Below are 23,409 nucleotides of genomic sequence, written 5' to 3' on the forward strand. Positions count from 1 at the left end.
TCGTGCTACGCTTGGCGAAGCAGCAGGCAGTGGATATACTCTTATTGCAAGAGACACATCTTGTGGGCAACAAAGAGCTGTGCCTTTCCCGGTTCGGATACTCTACGGTGTATCATTCTGGTTTTACTAGGGGGTCCCGGGGTACGGCGGTCATGGTCCATGGTCGGGTGCCCCTGCAAATTGTTAAGAAGTGGGAGGATACGTCTGGTAGATACACGATAGTCACGGGGACGCTGCATGGGGAACGTATCATAATAGGCAGCGTGTACGCCCCCCCGCCTTTAGGCCAAACTCTGATCGACACTCTCACTAAGGTCTGGGCGGAGCTCCCTCTAGGCCTGACAATACTGGGTGGGGATTGGAATGATGTGATGACTTCACAGGAAAGGTGGCGCGAGCACCCCACTGATGCGCCTCGCTCCCGTGTGAAACTTCAGAATCTAGCACATACACTAGGCTGGGTGGATGCATGGAGGGCAATGCACAAGGAGGTGGGAGGTTACACCTTTGCATCTCAGGTACACGCCACATTCTCCCAATTAGATTATGTCTTTCTTCCCAACTCGTATGCGTCCCGCATAAAGTCCGCGGAGATCTGGCCACGGGGCATCTCGGATCATTCCCCCCTTCATGTGATCCTCCGCCTCCAGGTGAGCAAATCGCGGTTCCGCTGGCGGCTGTCCCCCTGGTCCCTAAAGGATCCGACGTACCAGGAAATGCTCGCCTCGACCATCGGGGATTATCTAGCGTGCAACGTGGGTTCGGTCCGAACGGCCGTGGGCGTATGGGAGGCCATGAAGCCAACACTGCGGGGGGTGGATATTAGCCATCGGGTGGCGTCAAAGGCGAACCGGCTTCGACGCCTGCGGGAATTGGAAGAAAGTCAGTCGCAATTGCAGGTACAGGCTACCCAAGGAACGAACCCCGCGGTCCGGCGTAATATGTTTGCAGTACAACAGCAAATCCAGGCCCTCCATACGGAGGCGGCCAAGGAGGCATGGCTGGCAACGCAACACAGAATCTATCACTGGGGAGATAAGTCGAGTAGGATGCTGCACAGACTGTGTAAGGCACGTGCGTCCCCCACCCAGGTACCCGTGTTGCATTTCCCGGATAGTTCGCAGCATTCCTCCCCGGAGGTGGTGACGCAGGCCTTCGCGGCCTTCTATACAGAATTATACGCCGAGAGGGAATTCATTGCCCCAGAACTCATTGACGCGTTCTTCTCGGACATTCCCCCGGCTCGGCTGTAGGATGCGGTGCGCACCGAACTGGACAAACCTATCACGCTCGACACCAGTCGACCTCGTTTCCGCTCTGCCGTGGCACCCGTCAAGGGTGTCTGCTTTCCCCCTACTCTTTGCCCTCGCTATTGAGCCCTTGGCGTCCTGGGTGCGCCAGGACGCGATGATGCGGGGAATGGAGTGGTCCAGTGACTACATAGATAAGATTGCACTATAAGCTGATGACGCCCTTTTTTATATGACCGACCCCTGGGCATCGGGGCCGAGGGTCCTTCAAATTCTTCATATTTTCGGCGAGACGTCGGGGCTGCGGGCTAATCCTGCTAAATCTATCCTATACCCGATCTGCGGTGACCAGGGTCGTACGGCCTGGGCGGACCAATTGGTTATGGCCACGGAAGGCTTCAAGTATCTAGGGGTGTACGTCACTAGGGACCAGACCACGGCGTGGACGAAAAATATAGCGCCGCTTCTCCCGATGGTGCGGGATGAGACGACGATCTGGTCGCAGCTACCACTGTCTTTCTACGGACGCTCGGCCATCTTTAAAATGATGTCGCTGCCCCGTTTATTCTATCGGGTCCAGAATTATCCCCACCCAATTCCGCAGTCCTGGTTTACTCAACTGAACGCGTTGTTGAATAGATTTTTGTGGCAGGGCGGGGCAGTGCGGGTGGCCTTGGCAACGTGCACCCAGTCGACCTATTGTGGGGGTATAGCTGCGGCCGATGTCAGGGCACATTATTGGGCGGCGCAGCTACAGGGAATCAACGACTGGTGGTATCAATCCCTGGGAGATCCGGCTTATGCGGTGGAGCGCTTGACTATGTCCCACTCGCGGCTCCTTTCTATCCTGTACAGCGCCTCCTCGCTAGACGCGCATCCCCCGGCTTGCCGTACAGTGATCCAGGTGTGGCGGCGAGTGGTGCGTTTAATGGGCTGGTGGGGACACCTTACGAAGAGCACCCCCCTGTGGCAGACGGCGGCCTTGGCGGGCTTCCGCCGCTGGGACGACATTGGCATCTCCACCTTAGGGGATGCCATGCAAGGCACGGTACTCAAATCCTTTCAGCAGCTCTAGACCGACTTCGCCCTACACAAATCCCAATTTCATCGCTATCTGCAGTTGCGCCACGCGCTATCCCCGGCCATTGGTTAATTGACCACACTCCCGGAATTTCATCCCTTGGAGGGTAGACTGTTAATGGGAAACCTCGGCCAGCATAAAATCCGTCAGATATACCAGTCCCTAACGACACATGCTAACACTACACAATACGCGAGAGCGGTGGGAGGCTGATCTCCCAGACTTGACCGATGATGATTGGGCCGAGGCGCTGGCGAGTCCGCGTGAGGCAGCGGTTTCCACCAGATACCGTTTGATCCAATTTAAATACGTGCACCGGGTCTATTATACACGAGTTCGGCTATGGCGTATGGGAGTGATCCAGTCCCAGGCCTGCTTGCGCTGCCGTGCTGAGGAAGGAACGTTCCTACATACAGTGTGGACATGTGGGGCGTTACAGGTCTTTTGGCAGGGGGTAGTGAATTGTTTGAGTGAGGTACTGGCCTGGACCCTTCCCTTAGAACCCCGTTTGATCTTACTTCATAGTACTGAGGACATAGGAAGGAATAGGTATAAGCGGCACTTATTGTTTCTAGGTCTCACCTTGGCCAAACGGGATGTGGCCCAGCACTGGAAGGATGATTCTCCCCCTAGACTGTCTCCTTGGAAGAAGGCGTTGGACCGCTGTATGATTGCGGAAATCGCGGTCTTTCAGGCCCGGGGGTGCCCAGCGAAACATGGGAAAATATGGTCCAGATGGGCTACATATAGAGGTATAGACCTGGCGTTGTTGGAACAGCCCGATATGGGAGACCCCATAGAAAGATTGCTGAGAACCACGTAGCACGACTCACTTGCTGTGTCAAGGAGGTGTCTAAACCCTACAGTATTGTGGTAATTGTCATGTTGTGCAATGAGGGAGAAGAGGGTGTGGGCATGAGTTGGGAAGGGAGGGGGTGGTTAGGGGTCTGATGTTTGCAGACCAGGGAAGTGGGAGGAAATTGCAGTGAAGGGGCTTATGTGTTTCACACTATTACGAAGTCGCCTTTCTTGATTGACCCTTGCACTGTACAAAACAATAAAGTTTGTTGTTAAAAAAAAAATAAAGACAGGTGAGCCCTCAGCAGTGCAGGAGATGGCAGGGAATGTACTTTTGTCATTGGATAATTCTTTGGTTTTAAGTAAAGATCTGAATCTTAGGGACCCCACAGATGACAGTCACTCTCCCCCTCTTTCAGCCTCCTTGCCTTTGCCTTCCTCTGGGGTGAGTTTGCCTGCACGATCTGAACGATCTACTCCTATGGAAGATGTCCCGGCACCCCCAGTAGAAACTATATCTTTTGATCCACAGTTCTCGCAGTCTGAACCCAGGCCAGAATCAGTTCAACACAATCCCTCTCAAGATAATAGATCATTCTCCATGCAATGGGATGCTAAGAGCCTCCTTAACTTGATTCTGGAGGAGATCCAAGATCTGAAAGCCTCCCAATCTGCGGAAATAGCTGTAATCCACGCCCTTTTAACTAAAATAGAAGAAAATATGGCTCAGGTTCCAGCGCATCTTCTTGAGGCAGAGACCAAGATTTCACAATTGGAAGACCAGGTTTTGACCATGAACAATGAAGTTGCTACCTTCCAGAGCCAGAAGACAGCTTTGGAATACAAACTAGAAGAGTTAGAGACTCACTCTACACGCTCCAATCTCCGCATTCTTTGAATTCCGGAGGACCTCAAGGGACAGCAGATCTTATCATGGGTGGAATCATTCATTTTAAAAGAATGTCCTTCCGGAGTTTAATGAAGACCTAACTATTATGCGAGCCCATTGTGTGCCAGCACATCTCCCCCCCCCCCCCAACACCAAATTCCCACGGACTATTCTAGTTAATTTTGGGGATTTCAGGGTCAGGGGACAAATATTGAGTAAGGCCATAAAACAGCGACAGTTCACTTCAACAGAAGTCCCACTCTGTCGTATCCTCCCGGATATGTCGGCTTCAGCAGCTAAAAGGCGGAAAGAATTTGTAAAAATGTTGCATTTGTTTAAAGAACAGGGAGCGCATGCAATGATTGCTCAACAGAGCAAGCTAAAAGTGTTAGTTAAAGGCAGATTTCATGTCTTTTGCAATGTCCCGGAAGCACAGGAATTACTCCAACAAATCTCGTCGGATAAATCCTAATGGTCTATAGATTATGATATGTTAATATAATGTTAAAGTGTTGATGTTATAAGTGACCATGTATTATGAATCTCTTTTCCTGCTGATTTCTTCAATTCCAATTGCTAGCGCATATCTGTAGATAATTGCATATAGTTAGTTATCTTGTTTGAGCTCCTCATTCATAAAAAATTTTTTTTTCTTTTTTTGTGGAAGGGGGTAAAGGTTGACCGGTAACACCAGGCACCAAGTCATAGTGCCAGTCAAGGGGGGGTGGGGTAGTGTGCCAGATGTGAGCAGGGACAGCGATCTGCTCATGGTGGCATTGGGAGTTGAGTAGGGTCACGGGGGTGGAAAAGGGAGCAAGGGGAAAAAACGAAATTCATTTTTTAAATCCATATATATTCATTTTCATTCATTTATAGACTCATATTTTTTTAGATTTCAGACGGGGCGTCTGATCATCGCTGTATCCTCTCAGCACATCTCTATTTATGGTATTAGGCTATTCAGATACTACCTTGCCTGTTGTTAATGGATAAAAAGAGAACTTTGAAAATAGTTTCTTTTAATGTTAATGGACTCAACAACAAAAAGAAAACGCGGGCAATTGAGGCATGGATTAAGACAGAAAATCCAGCGGCCATTTTATTACAAGAGACCCATATATCAGCTGGGAAGTTAGCAGATTTCTCAATGTTTAGTGTCAGGGCACACGCCGCACAATCGCACTGACGGCAGCAGCGGAGGCACTCGGGAATGGGAACTACAATTCCCGTCATCCGCCGGCGCTGCCAGAAACACATAGTGACGCGGCACGCTGCTGATGTGCCGTCCTCGGAAGTGGTTATCTGGGGACGGCGCTTTCACGAAGACGCCGATTTTTCTGCAGACGTCTCGTGGATTGAAGTACGGTCCGGGTAAGGGTGCGCTCCAGCACCAACCTCAGTTCCTTATTCTGTGTCTTGTGGTTCCAGGGCCAACGGAGGTATTCGCTGCTCACTACGTTGGTTCTTCCCGTTGGGGAGACACATGTTTTCGGCGGTCTCATGCGGGAGGGCTAAAAGAATCTTTGTTTGCACTTCACGCTACTCCTTTGATTCCTCCCGTTGGCGAGACATGCATTTCCAGGCGGTCTCATGCGGGGGGTGTTTTGATCACTTGGTGAGTTCTGACCAAGGCATTGTGACTGGGGCTTTATTTACGTTCTCTCTCTCTGAAGCAAGAGTGGGAGCCCTAGTGTTTGTTTTGTGAGAACAATATACTGTTGGTGAAGTCTACCATTCTATTACGTTACACAAGCAAGGCGGTGGTGTCTAATCCTGAAGGGAAATGAACACTGCAGTTTTACCAGAGTGCAGACCTAATCTGATGGATGCGTATTTGGATATCTGACTCTTTTGTGTCTACAATTTGCCTGAAACAAACTTTGGCTTACGGTTGTTGTCGTCTCATCCTTTAGGGGAGATCAGTTGAGGGGGTCTGGTAAGGGCAAGCACGTTCTATGACAAAGGTATGAGTGATATAGTATGGTACATAAACATGAGAGCAAAGGATGTATAGTTCTGTGTACACGCGAAGCGTTGCTAACCATGCTCATTTCTTTACTAGAATATGAATGTGCTGTTACCTTGTACTCACCCTCACATCTCGCCTAGCAGAATGCCATCCGTATTTTGCTTTACAGGTAGAGTGGGTTTTCACTACCAAACGTCCTTTTAGATACCAAACATTAAGTAATTGAATTATATTTTGATATTGTTTTCTCTCTCTTTTTTCTCTGTTCCCAGGTCTCCCTCCTCGCTGTTCCTACCCTTTCCTTCCCTCGCTTGACCATCTCACTAGTCCGAGAGGATTTATTCTATCCGGACTTGGGGCTGTCAAGAGGTGGACCCTTTTTGAGCTTCGATCCAATCCTGAGGATAACCCGGTGACTGTGACAGTTTAGGTCCTGGGCTGCCTATAGGGTTTCTCTTAATCTTCGGCATCTCATAGGGGCACGGCAATTTTTCCTAGCAAAAAACTTCAGGCTTCTTTAAATGCTCAGAATGGTAGGTGGTGTTGGGCCACCTGTAACCTAGGGGGCAGACTTTTAACATTCGCCAGCGTATATGCCCTAGTGGAAGATAACCCTATGCAATATGAGGAACTTTTTCAATCATTAATCCCAGTACCTGGCGGATTGATCTTAGGGAGGAATTTCAATTTCTTAATGGACCCTAAAATCGACTCCTCCGCTCTGTCCAAAAACAGTTAAAACCTAAAAAATCAAGAACTCTGCAAAATTATAGCTTGACTATGGATATTTTGGATCCCTGGAGGGCTGCATTTCCAACTAAGATTGCCTATACTTGCTCCTCAGGTAGATTTCGTACTTCATCACGCATTGAATTTTTTTTCATTTTGAGGAGATTGATTTATAGCCAACAGAGAATCCTACAGGATGGGTTTTCGGATCATGCAATGGTGATTCTTGAGTTAGAGCTAGGTGAATACGCCATGACCCCTAAAAGATGGATGTTAAATAGGCAATATTTATCAGATGAGAACTGGGTACTTTTTATTACATCTGAGAATATAGAATTATTTGAGCGAAATTATGACTCAGCACCACCGCATATGGTCTGGGACACGTTCAAGGCCTTTCTAAGGGGACTAGCCATCGGGAAGGATGCTGATAATTGTAGGGAAGTCAAGGAAGCAAAGCGAACATTAGAACAGAAAGTGCAAAGGTCCTTCGATACATTTATCAGCAGTCCTTCAGATTTAACCAAAGGCAGCTGGATCAGGATAAGCGGGATCTCAGTGAAAAATATTATCTTAAAGGTGAATCTTTTTATCAGCACCACAGGCAAAATATTTATGAAGAAAGTAACTTTACCGGGAGGTTTCTTGCATGGCAGGCAAGAGAGCAGGCCATAACTAATCAAAACACTGCATTGAAATGTCCTATAACTGCTTCCCGAACTGACGACCCGGTAGCATTAGGGGATACAATGTTACAACATTATAGGAGCATATACGGGCAACAACAGACTATTGAGATGACAACCCTGAGAAATTTTCGTCAGAAGCATGAACTGCCTGTCCTTTCAGATGATGAGAAATGAAACATGGCAAGTTCTTTCACAAAGAATGAATTGGAGGATGTGATTAAAAATCTTCGGAATGGTAAAGCCTGTGGGCCGGAAGGCCTCTCGGCGGAATTCTTCAAAACTTTTTCCAGTACTATTTCAGATTATTTTCTTATTGCTGGCCAACTCAATCTTAGAGGGTGGGGTGATACCATTGTCATTTAGAAATGGGAATATAATCAGTTTTAAAAAAAAAAAAAAAAGGCAAGGATAGTGAAGACCCCAATTCCTATCATCCCATCACACTTTTAAACTCTGACTATAAAATAATCACTAAACTTTTAGCTAATCATTTTAACCGAATTGCCTCGCATTTGATCACCCTGACCAAAATGAGTTCATTGCTGGGAGGCAGCTTGGCACTAATATGCATTATTCAGCGGAAGCTTTAGATTACTTTGAGACTCGGAAGATACCAGCCCTGCTCCTCCTTGTAGATGCCGAAAAGGCATTTGAGCTAGTTGTCTGGGAGACTTTATTTTTTATTTTGGCAAATTTTGTCATACCTCCTGAGATCACAGGACTGGTTCAGAAATTATATCCTAATGCAGAAGCCAACATAATTATTAACTCCACGGCGGTCGGCCAAGTTGACGTTAAACGGGGAACTAGACAAGGATGTCCATTGTCCCCGGTGCTATTTGCCTTTTTTATTGAGTCATTGGCGATTGCCATCAGGAATAGTATGGATATCTATCCTCCACTACCAACTATGGCAAAATTGAAATTATACTACGACGATGTTATGCTTACTATGCAGCCCGAGGAGGAGGTTCAAATAAAAACCTTTGACATTTTTTAACAATTCGATTTGCTTGGCAGATATAAAATTAATTAAAAAAAGACAGACGTTATACAGTGTGGTGGAGCACTGATGGATTTGCACCCCGATATTCTTTCCTCTTTAAATACGAAACCAAAAAGATATCTTGGGGTTTAATTTTCTGCATGAATTATTAACTTATATGATTTAAATTTTGCCCCACTTTTACGAAATGTCCAGGATCTATTCTTCCGATGGAATTAACTCCCATGAACCATTCTGGGCAGGGCTGCGTTGATTAGAATGTAAGTTCTTCCGCTGTTTAATTTCCTCTTCTCAGCGATTCCCTGTGCTTTAATGAGTTCAGTTTTTAATAAAATAGAGTCTATGTTTACATCATTTTTATGGGGAAAGAAGGTCCCCCGAATTGCACTTAGCACTTTATATGAGGAACTGGAAAATGGTGGCTTAGCTCTCCCAAATTTGAGGGATTATTACTTCTCATATTTTGCACAATACATGTCCATATTTAAGCCGGAACTGCAATCAAGTCTTTTTATTAATTGGTTCATGAATTTAATTTGTAAAGAAAATCAGATCCACTTCCCACTAACAATTGTCAAATCTCCTAAATTAGTACGATATGAGTGTATACAGTGATTTATCCATAGACGTCAGGCCTTTTATAGAAGATATTCCATTCCTGTAATTAACTCTTCAACTCCATTATCTAGCCCTATTTTACAATGCCGGATAAGATAATCGTTGGTAATTACACAAAAATGGGCAAAGGCTGGATTTGGAAAAATCTCAGATTTTCTAAGGAATGATAGATGGTTGAATATAACTGAAATGTGTTCCTTAATTCCAAATGATTTTCTTCTCCTTGGGTCATATAATGTCTTTAGTAGGTTTTTAAGTAAACTAGATCTGGTTCAAATCATTGATCGGAAATCCTTAGTTTATGATCTATTAGACGACATTACATTGAAGAAGCCGGGGGAATGGAAAAAGCGTTTAGCCTCTATCAAAGGTATCGATTTGGAGGCGAAGGCCGTAGCGAAATGGGCAAAACATGAGGAGATGGAAATTACAGCGAATATGTGGTCAGCACTTAATAATTTTAATTTTTGCACATTGAGGGGAGCTAATTGGCATAGGATGTTGTTTTTTAGGAAATGGCTACTTTATAGAACTCCACTTTTTCTATCTAAGATTTACTCCAATCAATCTGCACAGTGTTTTCACTGCCTTAATGATCCTTCTGTAATTGGACACATATTATATCACAATGCCCCTTGATTCAGAGGTTCTGGAAGGACATTTTTTACTATCTGGAACACGAATGTGGAATTTTTACAGGTTTAAATACATGGTTAATAGTATTTGGTTACGACCAAGACCTTCTCTTTTCAGATAGGCTGATTAAGTTATTATCTATCGCAATGGCTATCGCAAGATCCCTTTTACTTCAGGGATGGCGTCAGACGCCATACCATCTAAATATGAATCGATTTGGAAAATGAAGCAAGTAAAAAAAAGCGGACAAGCTTATGCACCAAGAACAGGCGAACTTAAGAAGTTTGAGAGGGTTTGGGCAGGCTATTTTGATTAAGATCTTAGTATTTAGCCTATCTCAGCATAGGGATTCTTACTATGTCTGACTTTGATGCATAATAATACCTGTATGTTAATCCATTTTATGACATTTGCTATTTTCCATAAATTCTTACCATTTTAATGAGTACAGGATCAATTAGTATTTTGAACATATTCATAGATCTGTATGTACATGTCTAAGATTTGATCAATTGTTTAGTGTGTAGTAATTATTAGCAGTGGGTCCTGTTCCATGATAAAGCATGTTGGTCTGCTCTATAAATTTTAGCATGTACTATTTTCCAGTTAATTAGTGCTATTTAACACTTCTATACTGTTTTGTTGATATATTTGATGAATTTTATGGATGTATTTATGGATATAAATTCTTTGTTATATGGATTTCATTAAAAAACTACTTTTCAAAGACAGTTCCCCAGACCAATCCTTCAAATTTCAAACAAACTCACCACCACTCACATATATAGACCCAAACATATGTCTTCTATACCATTTGAAAGAAGATAATGAGATACAAAAACATACTTTCTCTGCTCTGCAACAGTTAGCACCACAATCAACAGCACACCACCCACTACTTCAAAGGACAATACTTGCTCTCCTCCAGCACAAACTCACACCATCTCCAAAAACATTCTTTAGACTGCCCACAGATAAATAAACATATTCAACCTAAAGATAGACCCAGAACCTGACATACCATTTATAACTGAATCATGGCTGGGGAAAGACATGGCACCAGTTTTGCATCAAGCTGTTCCACCAGGCTATCAAACTGTGTCACATATTCACATAGGCGAAAGAGGAGGCAGCTTCTTTAAAGAAACTAAAAACCTCATGAAAGATTAGAATGTTTCTTTACAAGGTTGGTAGGCCATCTGTGTCAGGTACAGCCTCACTCCAAACTTTTCATATTACCTTCTCCTTCTCCACTGTATAGGCCACCACCTAGCAAAGCAACATTCTCAGGGACATTTCTAGACACCATCTTTAATATGCTTACAATATACTCAGGTCTATGCATCCTTGGTGACCTCAGCATATGGTTTGACAAACCTGATATATCACACCCCAGAATCATCCTCACTGGCCTAGACACACACAACGTATAACAGATCATTCCTAAACCCACATGCATCTCAGGACACACAGTAGTTATCATCTTCACCAAACCATGCCTAGTCCCATCCAAAGGATTACTCAGATCACAGAGATGCAGGCTATCGGCTGAGAACGCCTTAACCACACACCCCTTTCCTCTTTCGATGCCAGACACAGGAAAGCAGGAGGAGAATCCCTAAGCCTTGGATCACATGGTCAGACGACTACCTCACTGCCTTCTATTACAAGACAACACAACTCACCCCTTCTAAAATTAACTTTTCCGCAATCAACCTTGTAAAAAGCTGAAAATGGAGGAACTAGAAAACCTACCTATCTACAACACAGATCTGGCCACAACAAATTCTCTATGGATCGCCCCAGGAAGCTTTAGCTTATGCAACTTAGATGAAGAGAGTATCGAAAAAGTTAAAAAAACAAATTGCTAAGCTTCACACAACTGGCTCAAAATAAACAACCCTCAAGACAAGTTATCCCTAAGCAGACATAACATAATATATAGATCTATAATGGGAAAGCAAATAAAAGAAGAATTTTATGAAACTCATAGAATTCTGTAAGCAAAAATGCACAGAAGCTACCAATCCCATTTCTCAAGGGTTTTGGGACAAACTGGCAAAACATTACACAACTAAAGCAAACACTTTATATTCTTATTTAACCAGCAAAAACAACTACAAGCCATTTGAAACAACTATCACCAACAACATTTCAAGCAAGCCCACTGATCGCTCATCGGACCAATGTCCAAATCTTCAAAAACATTCTAACAACTTCAGCTGCCATCCCAGTCAGAATACGCATCACCAACTGCTTCACAACTGTGGTTTTCCCAGAAGACGTAAAAAAAGGCATACATACACCCATTAAAAATAATCTAAACTGCATAATCAAGACCCCGACAATTTCAGACCCATAGCAAAATGACCTTTCCTAGGCAAATTTATGGAAAGAGCAACCTTTGCCCATATGTCACAAGTCATTGAAGACAATTCCATACTTTCCAACTTCTAAACTGAATTCTGTCTGACAAGAAGCAATGAATCAGCTCTAATCTCAATCTGGGATGACCTTAATAACACAGTGCCAGAACAGGGTTACCTCCCTTCTTCTCTTGGGCCAAACTGACAATACTCAACTGTGGCGAATGGAAAACCTGTGACCATCTCTGTCCCTGGCCTGACAATCCAGGACCACCACCAAAAGTATCTAAGAGGGTAAGATGCCTTGGATTTACCACGGGCGCCAAGGTGCAATCAATGTACAGGTTGTTAAGGTAGCCAAATCACACTTTCTCACAATGAAAACACTGTGACACATGTCCCATATCTAGGATTCACCCACAAGGTTCAAGCTACCATCTCTCATGTCCTATCAGGATTACGCTAATGGTCCATATCACAATTCACCTGCACCAACTGTGAGAAGATTACAGAGAATTTAGAACACTGCTACTAGACTACTCTACTTATAAAGCCACATGCACAAATATTCCCTGCGTTGAAGGCCCTACACCGGTTACCAGTTTTCAGAAGATCCACCTTCAAGCTGCTTTGTATCACCCACAAAGTAATATATGACAGAAGACCACTCTTCATCAGGAAGAAACTTTCCAAATATATGCACCAAATGAACCTATGCTTGAAAATGGCTACCCGCCTCAAAGTTCCTACACATAAAAATAAAACATGGGTAGAACATCTGTCTCTGTTCGAGCAGCCAAACTATGTAATTCAATGCACATAAACATCAAATCCATTGATAACAATCTCAGCTTCAAAAGATTAGTCAAGATCTGAGTCTTCCCCACATGAGAACTATGTATGTATGCATGGGTATATATATATAAATATGTATGTGCGTATATACATATATGTATGCATATATGTATATATATACACATATATTTATACACACTCAAACACATATGTATATATATCTATGTGAGCATATATGTGCATATGTGTGTGCAGTTTGCATACGTCTACACCTTCGCATGCATCTATTGATATTTATCTATAGAGACATCATTGTGGGTAAGTGCATATATACATACATGAAGATCTATGCAGCTATAATTCATGGCACTGTCATGTCATCTGTATGCATATGTGAGCACATGCACAGGTATATGTTTGTTTATGTATCTTTTCCTTTGTCTGCATACTATACAACATGATAGTTATGTATATACATTGCCTCCTTCTCTATCACATTGTATATAGAAAATATACATATAGATGAGTTTCTGCATATAGGTTTCTGATGATTTCTAGCTAAAACATTTAGGTCAAAGTACTCGACGATTACATTTTGACATAAGAAATAAAAAAAATAGTCTGTATAGTCTATGTATATGCCCAACATACATGGGTATGCCTCAAAATATAACTATTACCACAAGCATGTACAGATTAATTGGATGCATATACATAGAGATTTATTCTGTGTACATTATTATCAATAAGTATAATGCTTATATGTGTGTATGTTAGATATAGTACTATACAAATAGACAAAGTTAGATCTAGATGTGTGGGTATGTCTGTGTACATGTATACATGTACTTTATTTTACTCGTAGCAAAAAAAGGGGGAACTATATATATATAAACATATATAAAAATATGTATATGTTGCATTACATATATGTGTATATGTAAAGTAAATAATAAATACATCTTAATTACATTACCTATAAGTGGAGGAGTGTATGTATTGGATTTAAGCATACTTTCTATAAAATAACATATGTCATGGTGGGTAAATCTGACTATAGGATTATATATGTATCATTGTACATTGAACTATGCTTCCTATTATAAGGAGATACATTTATGTAAGGTGAAGAAGAAATTTGTATATCACACCACATGATTCATGTATATCTCAGACCATGTAAATATATTTTTATTCGGTTTACATGTGGGTGTATATATTGAGGGGTTTATGCCTACTACTAAAACTTTAGTAAGTGTTATGTGTATATATGCATGTATAGGTTTCATTTCAGAAATTTGATAAAATAATTGCATTCTTCAAGACAGGATACATGTGACTATCAGATCAAAACAAATACAGGGCAAAAGCCCAGTTAAAAATACAGTTAATAACAATGCTCAACGATCAAAATACAATGTAGGCTCACTTAGGTGCCAACAACCCAAATGCCATAAAATCATAAAACCGTAAGTTAAAATAGTGATTAAAAAATATATATATTAAGTGAAAAAATATTCTTGATATTAAGATCACATATAAGATTTACATGTATGCTATAATTAAAACACTCTACATGCAAGGGGTAGTATTCAAATCAAACAATGTAAATATTGCTGGTTCTATGTACAGATAGGTATATATATATATATATATATATATAGAGTGGTTTACTCCAGCCAATAAAGCTTTACAAAGTGTCACATATATATATATATATATATATATTCACTGAAAAAACCATAGGTTTCACACATGTTATAGTTAGCGGAAATTTTACTGATAAAAAACCAATGAAATTCCCCCGTTATAGTTAGTGCAGGCAACTATAACTCACGCGACCGCAATCCTCTGCTGATGCTAATACTGTATTTAGACACTTATTTGCCCATGTCTTCTTCCATACATTTTTAGCTATACATATATTACAAATATTTTTTATTCATAAAGACACATATGTCATCAGCAGAAGATTGCGGTCGCGTGAGTTATAGTTGCCTGCACTAACTATAACGGGGGAATTTCATTGGTTTTTTATCAGTAAAATTTCCGCTAACTATAACATGTGTGAAACCTATGGTTTTTTCAGTGAATTTGCAAGGTTTTTTAAATGCTAATTCCTAACTATAACGTGTGTGAAACCTATGGTTTTTTCAGTGAATTTGTACGGTTTTTTAAATGCTAAGTAACTTTACGCCATTCGTGGCGTGCACGCCCACTTAACGCAGTTCGTTCCGTGCGCGCACGGTGCGCTTCGCGCACCGTGCGCGCACAGTGAGCACGCGGTGCGCTTCGCGCACCGCGCGCCCACTTTACGCAGTTAGTGCCGTGCACGCACGGTGGGCACGCGGTGCGATGACAAAGCAAGAAAGCACGTCAACAAATCTGTTTCTGCTTTCCTCCGTGACTATGGTATGGGTGCCATTTACCACAACAACTTGCGTTATGACATGCAAGACATTTATAGAGGAGATGGTGTGCACTTCAATGATGAAGGGAACAGAGTCTTCCTCTTGAACCTTAGACTCTGCATCGGTACTTACTTGTAGGTACCACTAAAAAATCATTTCATAAACACAACGGCTCTTTTTAGAGCCCCCTAATATCTAAACACTTAAATCTGATTTTCATTTTTTTTTTTTTTTTTTTCCTACCGTACGCTTACCGTAAGCTAACCGTACGCGTACCCCGTGATTTTTTTTAAAATCAATAAATGTTTTCTTTGTACTTTTCTGTCCTTCTTTGACCCCCTTACAAATGTTAGGGGGTCTGTAACTCTCCTCATTGCCCCCTTTCCTTGTTTTCACTCTTTTTTTTCAGAGTGAAATACACAAAATGGCGGCCGCCGCTTCCTGGTTTCGGCCGATTCGAATGTTTACTAAGATCTAAGAGCCAATCAGAATCGCGCTCGCGCACGCCACCGTACGCTTACCGTAAGCGTACGGTAAGCGTACCGTAAGCGGGCTCAGATATATATATTGATTTAAAGGCTATTTTCTCAGAATCTACTGAACAGATTTACACCAAACCTACAAAAGGCACTTCCTTGACCTAGGGACTACCTCTCTGCCAAATTTTGAGTAATTCTGTTCAGCCGTTCGGGCTGTAGCTCGTTCTAAAGGTCCTATGGAAAAATGCATGGGAAAAACGCGTTTTGGGACCCCCCTTTTATCTCAGCCCCCGCTTGACGAATCCCCCCGAGACTTTCAGGGTAGGAGCGGAGCGTAGCGCCCCACCTATTTTGAGAAATTCGCGAGGATTCGTCGACCGGCGCCAAAGTTATTCAAAATAGAATGTTGAGGTTTTCCTATGGAAACGTGGTCCTAACTATAACTACCTACTGGCGACCGCCAGTAGGTAATATATATATATATATATATATTTCCACCAAAGTTGCCCTCAGCAACGAGAGGTCACTCACCAACATTTCTCTGAGATGCAGTCTGCCTTTCACAATCCTTATTGTTTCCTTTTAATGCCGACGCGTTTCAAGGCTGAAAGCCTCTTCTTCTTGGGCTGCAGTAACATCACATTAGACACTCGCATTGCTTCAGTTACTTAACTTTATTTATTTCCATGACCCCCACTGGGCCTGAGCTAAGTGCAAAGTCCTGAGTGCATTCTGGGGCATGGAGTCATGAATGCGACATAATTAATCACTTTTGTAAGTTCCAATGTGTATATTTACAAGTAATGCTTCTTTTTCTCCTTTAGTAGGTTAGGATAATGAAAGCAGGCTCATTGCGCATTTAAATGTTGTGCCTTTAAAGTCCCGAACAATTTCAGAACTGGCTTCCCCAGCTGGCAAAGAATTCCAATCCCAGCTAGTGACGGTGCTCCTTTCCACGGCCGGGCCGCCGTGTAAAATATTTCCACCAAAGTTGCCCTCAGCAACGAGAGGTCACTCACCAACATTTCTCTGAGATGCAGTCTGCCTTTCACAATCCTTATTGTTTCCTTTTAATGCCGACGCGTTTCAAGGCTGAAAGCCTCTTCTTCTTGGGCTGCAGTAACATCACATTAGACACTCGCATTGCTTCAGTTACTTGACTTTATTTATTTCCATGACCCCCACTGGGCGTGAGCTAAGTGCAAAGTCCTGAGTGCATTCTGGGGCATGGAGTCATGAATGCGACATAATTAATCACTTTTGTAAGTTCCAATGTGTATATTTACAAGTAATGCTTCTTTTTCTCCTTTAGTAGGTTAGGATAATGAAAGCAGGCTCATTGCGCATTTAAATGTTGTGCCTTTAAAGTCCCGAACAATTTCAGAACTGGCTTCCCCAGCTGGCAAAGAATTCCAATCCCAGCTCGTGACGGTGCTCCTCTCCACGGCCGGGCCGCCGTGTAAAATATTTCCACCAAAGTTGCCCTCAGCAACGAGAGGTCACTCACCAACATTGAGATGCAGTCTGCCTTTCACAATCCTTATTGTTTCCTTTTAATGCCGACGCGTTTCAAGGCTGAAAGCCTCTTCTTCTTGGGCTGCAGTAACATCACATTAGACACTCGCATTGTTTCAGTTACTTGACTTTATTTATTTCCATGACCCCCACTGGGCGTGAGCTAAGTGCAAAGTCCTGAGTGCATTCTGTGGCATGGAGTCATGAATGCGACATAATTAATCACTTTTGTATATATATATATTGAAGAAAAGGTTGCCCCTAGGTGGACCAGCACTCGCAAAAGGCATTCGCTCACCAATGCAGGCAGTGTCCATGCGATTCACAGCCCCTCTTATTTCGCTGCTCGACGCGTTTCGGGCTTGGTCGCCCTTCCTCATGAGCAATTCCGAATCCAGTAACAAACAGCACAACACTTCCAGTAAGTCCCCTCTTTTATTTCACGGCATAACATTGCACTCAGCATTATGGGACTGGTAGTTAACATCGTTACCCCTGTCGGTTGCTGCCATTAGTGGAACATCACAATTTCAAAGGAGTTTCAGTGCCGCATAGAGACCCCTGCACATTTGAAAAAAGCACCTCTCGCGCTGATTACGCTGTCCATTACAAACAGCATCGGCCCCGCTACAGTCCCGCGGTGGTGCTAGTCCGTGACCGGGCAGGCCACTAAATATTGAAGAAAAGGTTGCCCCTAGGTGGACCAGCACTCGCAAAAGGCATCCGCTCACCAATGCAGGCAGTATACATGCGATTCACAGCCCCTCTTGTTTCGCTGCTCGACGCGTTTCGGGCTTGGTCGCCCTTCCTCATGAGCAATTCCGAATCCAGCAACAAACAGCACAACACTTCCAGTATATATATATATATACATATATATATATATTAACAACCTGAGCGTCTTTTCAACAAACAGGCACCAACTCCGTGAATAATTCTGGCACAGAGAACGATATATTTCAAAACTTGGTCAGACGCGTTTCGGCGGCAAAACCGCCTTGTTCACTGCATGATCAGTTCTGTCAGTGTCAACCATACATATACCACCACCATTTACCAGTGGTTGCCATAGAAACCAACAACGTCATAGACATAGAAGTTTTTCACCGTAATTGTGATGCATTAGCTTGGGTACAATATGAAAAAGTGAAAACATACAAATGCAGCTTAAATTTTAGCAGCTAACATATGTGACTGGTTCCTGAAAATAAAATGAGTTAAACAATCACTCAAATAATAAACGAGAGGAATACCGCTTAAGCAGACATGAGATAACTAAACATGTGTCTACCTTGAATTGTCCTCACTACCAAAAGGATCGTGTTCACGTATGGAGGGTGTGCATGAAAATAATCACTGATAAAAATATATAATACCAATCGTGTATAAACGTGTGTTTAATCTTCCTCCAATTGCGGATTGTAATTCAAAATAAGAGTAAAGTTAAACTTGAATAAAATGACCAATCCTGCTTAATTTCTGCAACCAAAATTAGGGACCCCAATAAGCATAACTCATGCAAATATCCTGCCCTAGTGGGCTGAATGAAATATTTACAAGATCTATAGTGGAAGAGAAAAATGCACTGTCGGCTGAAACCCTCCAATTAGATTTCTATATAGTGACAGGATACAAAGGTAATGTGTATGTCGTACAAATTGGTAGTGAGGGGACTGGGTAAAGAGCGGTATTCCAGGTAAAAGTGCTGTCAGATTCTGTAGTATCGGTAATAGAACATACATGCTACGAAGAATGTTTGTTAACGGAGGGGCACATGTCCCTAATTCAGAGATCAGAGATGGACATTAAGCGCTTCGTCGGCATATATATATATATATATATATATATATATATATATATATATACAACTTAACATCAGTTTGTTTACAAAAAATCTTCTCCTTTCAAAGTTGTCCTATCCCTCCTCTCCTTGAATCAGCCTCAACCTTTCTGAATACTATTAACGACCAAGCATCCTTCTGAAACTTTCCCCTCCTTTTTAGTGATTCACCCAACTAACAGGGGCACAGGTCCACAAACCCCAAACATATTATATAAACTGTACCCTCCTTTTTAGCCAATTCACCCAACTAACAAGCACACAAGTCTACTACTCCCAATAACTACTTACTACTTCCCCTTTTCAACCCATTCCAATCATCAGGGTTGGCTTTAGCATTTGTGGTGCCCAGTGCACCAATTTTGTTTACACCCCATGATATCCTTCTCCAAATATTCCCTCACTACCACCCTCCAACAGCGCAGCTCTCTGAAGTCCCTCTCATATTTATTTAATTTCCTTTAAAACACTATTTATTCCAAGGTAGAGTGTCAGAGTGCTCTACATTACCCATATATTATTTAGAGACAATGAATCGTATATATGTGTAAATCACTATATTAAAGAATTGTTACATAGGACAAAGAGGGTTACAATGTGTAGAAGTCATATCATCCACACTGGTAGGAACCATATGTCAAAAGAGCTTGGTCAGGAGTAACACAAACTCAGGATTTAAAACGTAACTTGGTGGCTGAGGTTGGATATACATGTAGTACATGCACATGTATTACAACCCAAAGGAACCCTTTTCTTATCTACCTCAGCATAATGAAAGATCAATAAAAAATAAGGTTTTTAATCCATTCATTGCACTGTGAATGCAGCTCTTTGATGATGGTAGATAGCTCACTGTGCTTTAATACAAGGAGTGTAACTTTAGTGACTGAATTTAACAAAAGGATCTCTCTGACAAAAGCCATGACGCATGTACATAAAATACTATTCCATGATCTGGATGTTACCGTTATCCTCTGGGCTACTTTATGAGTCAGAACTGTGACTAAACAAAACACAAGTACATTAGCCATCAGAGTTACCTTGTTGTTTATAATATCCCCTTAAATTTGCTGGGCACACATTTCTCTGCAGAAGGTGCATTTAACCGATATTTTACCAAATCCGCAATTTGGGTTTTAGAATAAATAAAGAATTGGTAATTGGAAGGGCTTTTCCAGGGTGTCTAATCCAAATACCAATTCTTTAGCTTATGTATCAATGTTTTGTGACATATTCATATTTACCACCAAATCTAAATTGGTGGTAACCATATGCAAACTGGAAGGGGCCCCCAAGGGACCCCTTACTCTTTGTGAAAAAAGCAATCACTGACATGGTACTTTGCATTCTTATGATGGCAGCGAACCATAGTGGGTTGCAATTTGTGACCTAACTCATTAATGTTCATTAGTTGGGTCAAACTGCGACCCAGTACAATTCAGTAGTTTGTAAACTGGCCTACTGCTACACAGATCAGTTCACAAAATACCAATGCATTGTGAAAATGTCAGTGTGCAAACTGCGACCACTTTTACTGAATGCATTGTTCGTAAATATTTTCAGAGCAAACCAGACATACAGCACTTTCAAAACTAAATAACCACAGAAGGTGTAGGTTTTCCCTGCATTCAGCTTACCTCAGTACACTTGTTTTGTAACTCTGCTATTTTGAAAGAAATCTAGAGGGCCCTAATTATTGGCTAAAAACATTCAACTGTATTTTAACTATTGAACTTAACATGAATAAAACCTCCATTACTTTCTGAAATATATATCACTGACTGGACATGACCATTATCATGTTTTATCTCTGGGCCACCAGTATTATTCTACCTCACAGCAGCCTTTAAGAGGAAACCTTGACAGTACGGCTTTGCTCCTCCATAAAGACAAAGCCAAAAAATGATCAACCAATGAGCCTGCCAAAGTATCTGGTTGCTGTGGTTCAGGGAAAACAGACAATACATTTACAGGGATTGCCAGTTGTCTGAGTTTCATGGGGTCACAAGATCTGCAACGTGTCACTAATACACTATGTGTCCCAATCAACTCACCATCTCACCCATAACCTCCTGTGGTTCTGGCTATATCCCCATGGCACTATATGTCTTTCTTTGAGCCCCCTTGTCTGCTCCATACCCGCCAAGTGTCCCCATCAGCTTAACATGTATCTCTCCATCAAGACTCACGCCTCCCCAACAGTCCTGTTATCTTCACATTAGTTCCTTCATCCTGTCTGAGTTGCCAGATTTCCCACTCGGTACCATAAGAGGTAAAGAGCTATACTGAAGCGGCAACATGGATGCACACCTAAGGAGGACATTGTATGTCTGGCTGACTGAGAAGGAATTGAGAGGGGCCAGGGATTATCAAATTTGTACTGGAAGTCCACATAGGTCCGTAGACCAGTATATTAAATTCTGTTTTTGTTTATGCTTCTTTGAGTGACTCTTTGGAAAAGCAGATCTGCTTCCATATGTTAATCTATAAATGGATGAATTGCTGAGTGTGTTTGCTGTGATAGCTTGCTCTCTACATTGACATGATTCTATGCTTTGCCTCCTACTAATTGCTTGAAGAGACAGTCCACCCAAAAGGATATTGCATCTAATGCAACTATGAGACAAATAGAAAAAAACTGGACGTCAGTGAAGAACTTCATCCTGCTGGGACTGTCGGACTACCCAAATCAGAAGGCTGGACTCTTTGCATTGTTCCTTGCCATGTACTTGACGGCTGTTATGGGGAATGCCATGATTGTAGCCGTAATTATCAAAGACCACCATCTTCATACCCCTATGTACTTCTTTCTGGGAAACTTGTCTTTTGTGGATATTTGCTTCACTTCTGCTATTGCCCCCAGGATGTTGCAAGATATTCTGTCAGAGGTCAGAACTATCCCTTTCTATAGCTGCTTTGCCCAGCTGTATGCATTCTTCTGCACAGGAGGCACTGAAGCCTACCTTCTTGCCATGATGACTTTTGACCGATACACTGCCATCTGTAACCCACTCCGCTACACTTCTGTGATGTCCAGAAGCCTGTGCATATCCTTGGTGTGTGGGTCCTGGGTCTTTGTGTCCTTGCATTCTTTGATGCATGTTGCCATTGTGTCCAATTTTGACTTCTGTGGCTCCAATCTCATCAGAAATTTCTTTTGCGACCTCGTACCCCTCCTCAAATTGGCTTGCTCCAAAACCACCTCCTATGAATGGCTGCTCTTCATTGATGGCTCCCTTGTCGCCATGAGCCCCTTTATGTTCACCATTGGCTCTTATGTTTGCATCATATACAGAATCCTGAAGATCCAATCAGCAAAAGGGAGGCAGCGGGCCTTCTCCACCTGCTCCTCCCACCTCACTGTAGTGACCCTGTTCTTCGGCAGCATCTTCTTTACCTACATCCGCCCAGTCTCAGCCAAGGCATTAGACCAGCAGAGGGTGGTGACAGTGGTGTACACCATTGTGACGCCCATGTTGAACCCATTCATCTACAGCCTGAGAAACACTGACGTCAAAAGTGCAGTAAAAAAAGCTGTCAAGCCCTCATCATGAGTTCCCCAGTATACGACCAGGTTTTCCCCAACCCCCAGAGTTACAGATATCGGGGTGTTAGACCTGTCAGCCCTTTGGGTGGTCCCTCCTCATCATTATTTATTTTGTCCCACTTTTGCCTCAAACCCTGTTAGTATTTTTCCTTTTTGGGAACCACCAGACTTTTTAGTGTTGATGCAGGGTCAGGGAGCCATTTTCCCTACCCCTGGAACTTCTGTCTGAGGGCCTGAAACACAAAATGGTGGCCACCCATTGTCACCTGAGACATAGCTGGAACCTACTAGTACCTTCCAGAACATTCTAGAACCCTGTGACAGTGTGAGGCAGGTTTAGAATGTTGGGAAGCCAGCTCAGAGTTGGCAGTTGGAGTAGGCAGTTGGCATCTGACTGGAGAGGAGAGAGGACAGAGAAACAGAAGGAGGAAGGAGTAAGGCAGCAGGGGTGGAAACTTGTGCCTGGAGTGGGGTCCAGAAACCTACCCTTGATACTAGTCCCTACTGACCAAGCCCAGCCTAAAGCCCTGTGTGGGATAAAGACCAGAAAATCATCTTAAGGACCTGAACAGCCGGAACAGGCCTTAAAGGAGAAGAACAGCAAGTTCTTGACCTGTTTGGTGGAATCCTCCTGGAGACCCGACGTCGAGAAGCCTGGAGACCTGGAGCCCGAGGTGGAGAAGCGGCGCTGACAGAAGGCAGACGTCGTACCCGGAGCCGCTAGAGGTCGAGTGAGGGCGCCGACGGAGGTCGTGGAGAGACACCGGAGGTCGAGTACAAGTCACCTGAGG

At 42.9% G+C, this 23,409-nt stretch overlaps 1 protein-coding gene across 1 annotated transcript; it reads left to right on the forward strand.

Annotated features, from left to right (window-relative positions):
• The first annotated feature begins 21,689 nt into the window (after positions 1-21,689).
• Positions 21,690-22,625, forward strand: LOC146796998 (olfactory receptor 1E5-like). The gene has a single exon (XM_085631494.1). The coding sequence runs from the start codon at positions 21,690-21,692 to the stop codon at positions 22,623-22,625; it is 936 nt and encodes a 311-aa protein (XP_085487620.1).
• The last annotated feature ends 784 nt before the right edge of the window (positions 22,626-23,409 follow it).

This window comes from Triturus cristatus, chromosome 10 (genome assembly GCF_964204655.1).
Source record: "Triturus cristatus chromosome 10, aTriCri1.1, whole genome shotgun sequence".
Lineage (NCBI taxonomy): Eukaryota > Metazoa > Chordata > Amphibia > Caudata > Salamandridae > Triturus > Triturus cristatus.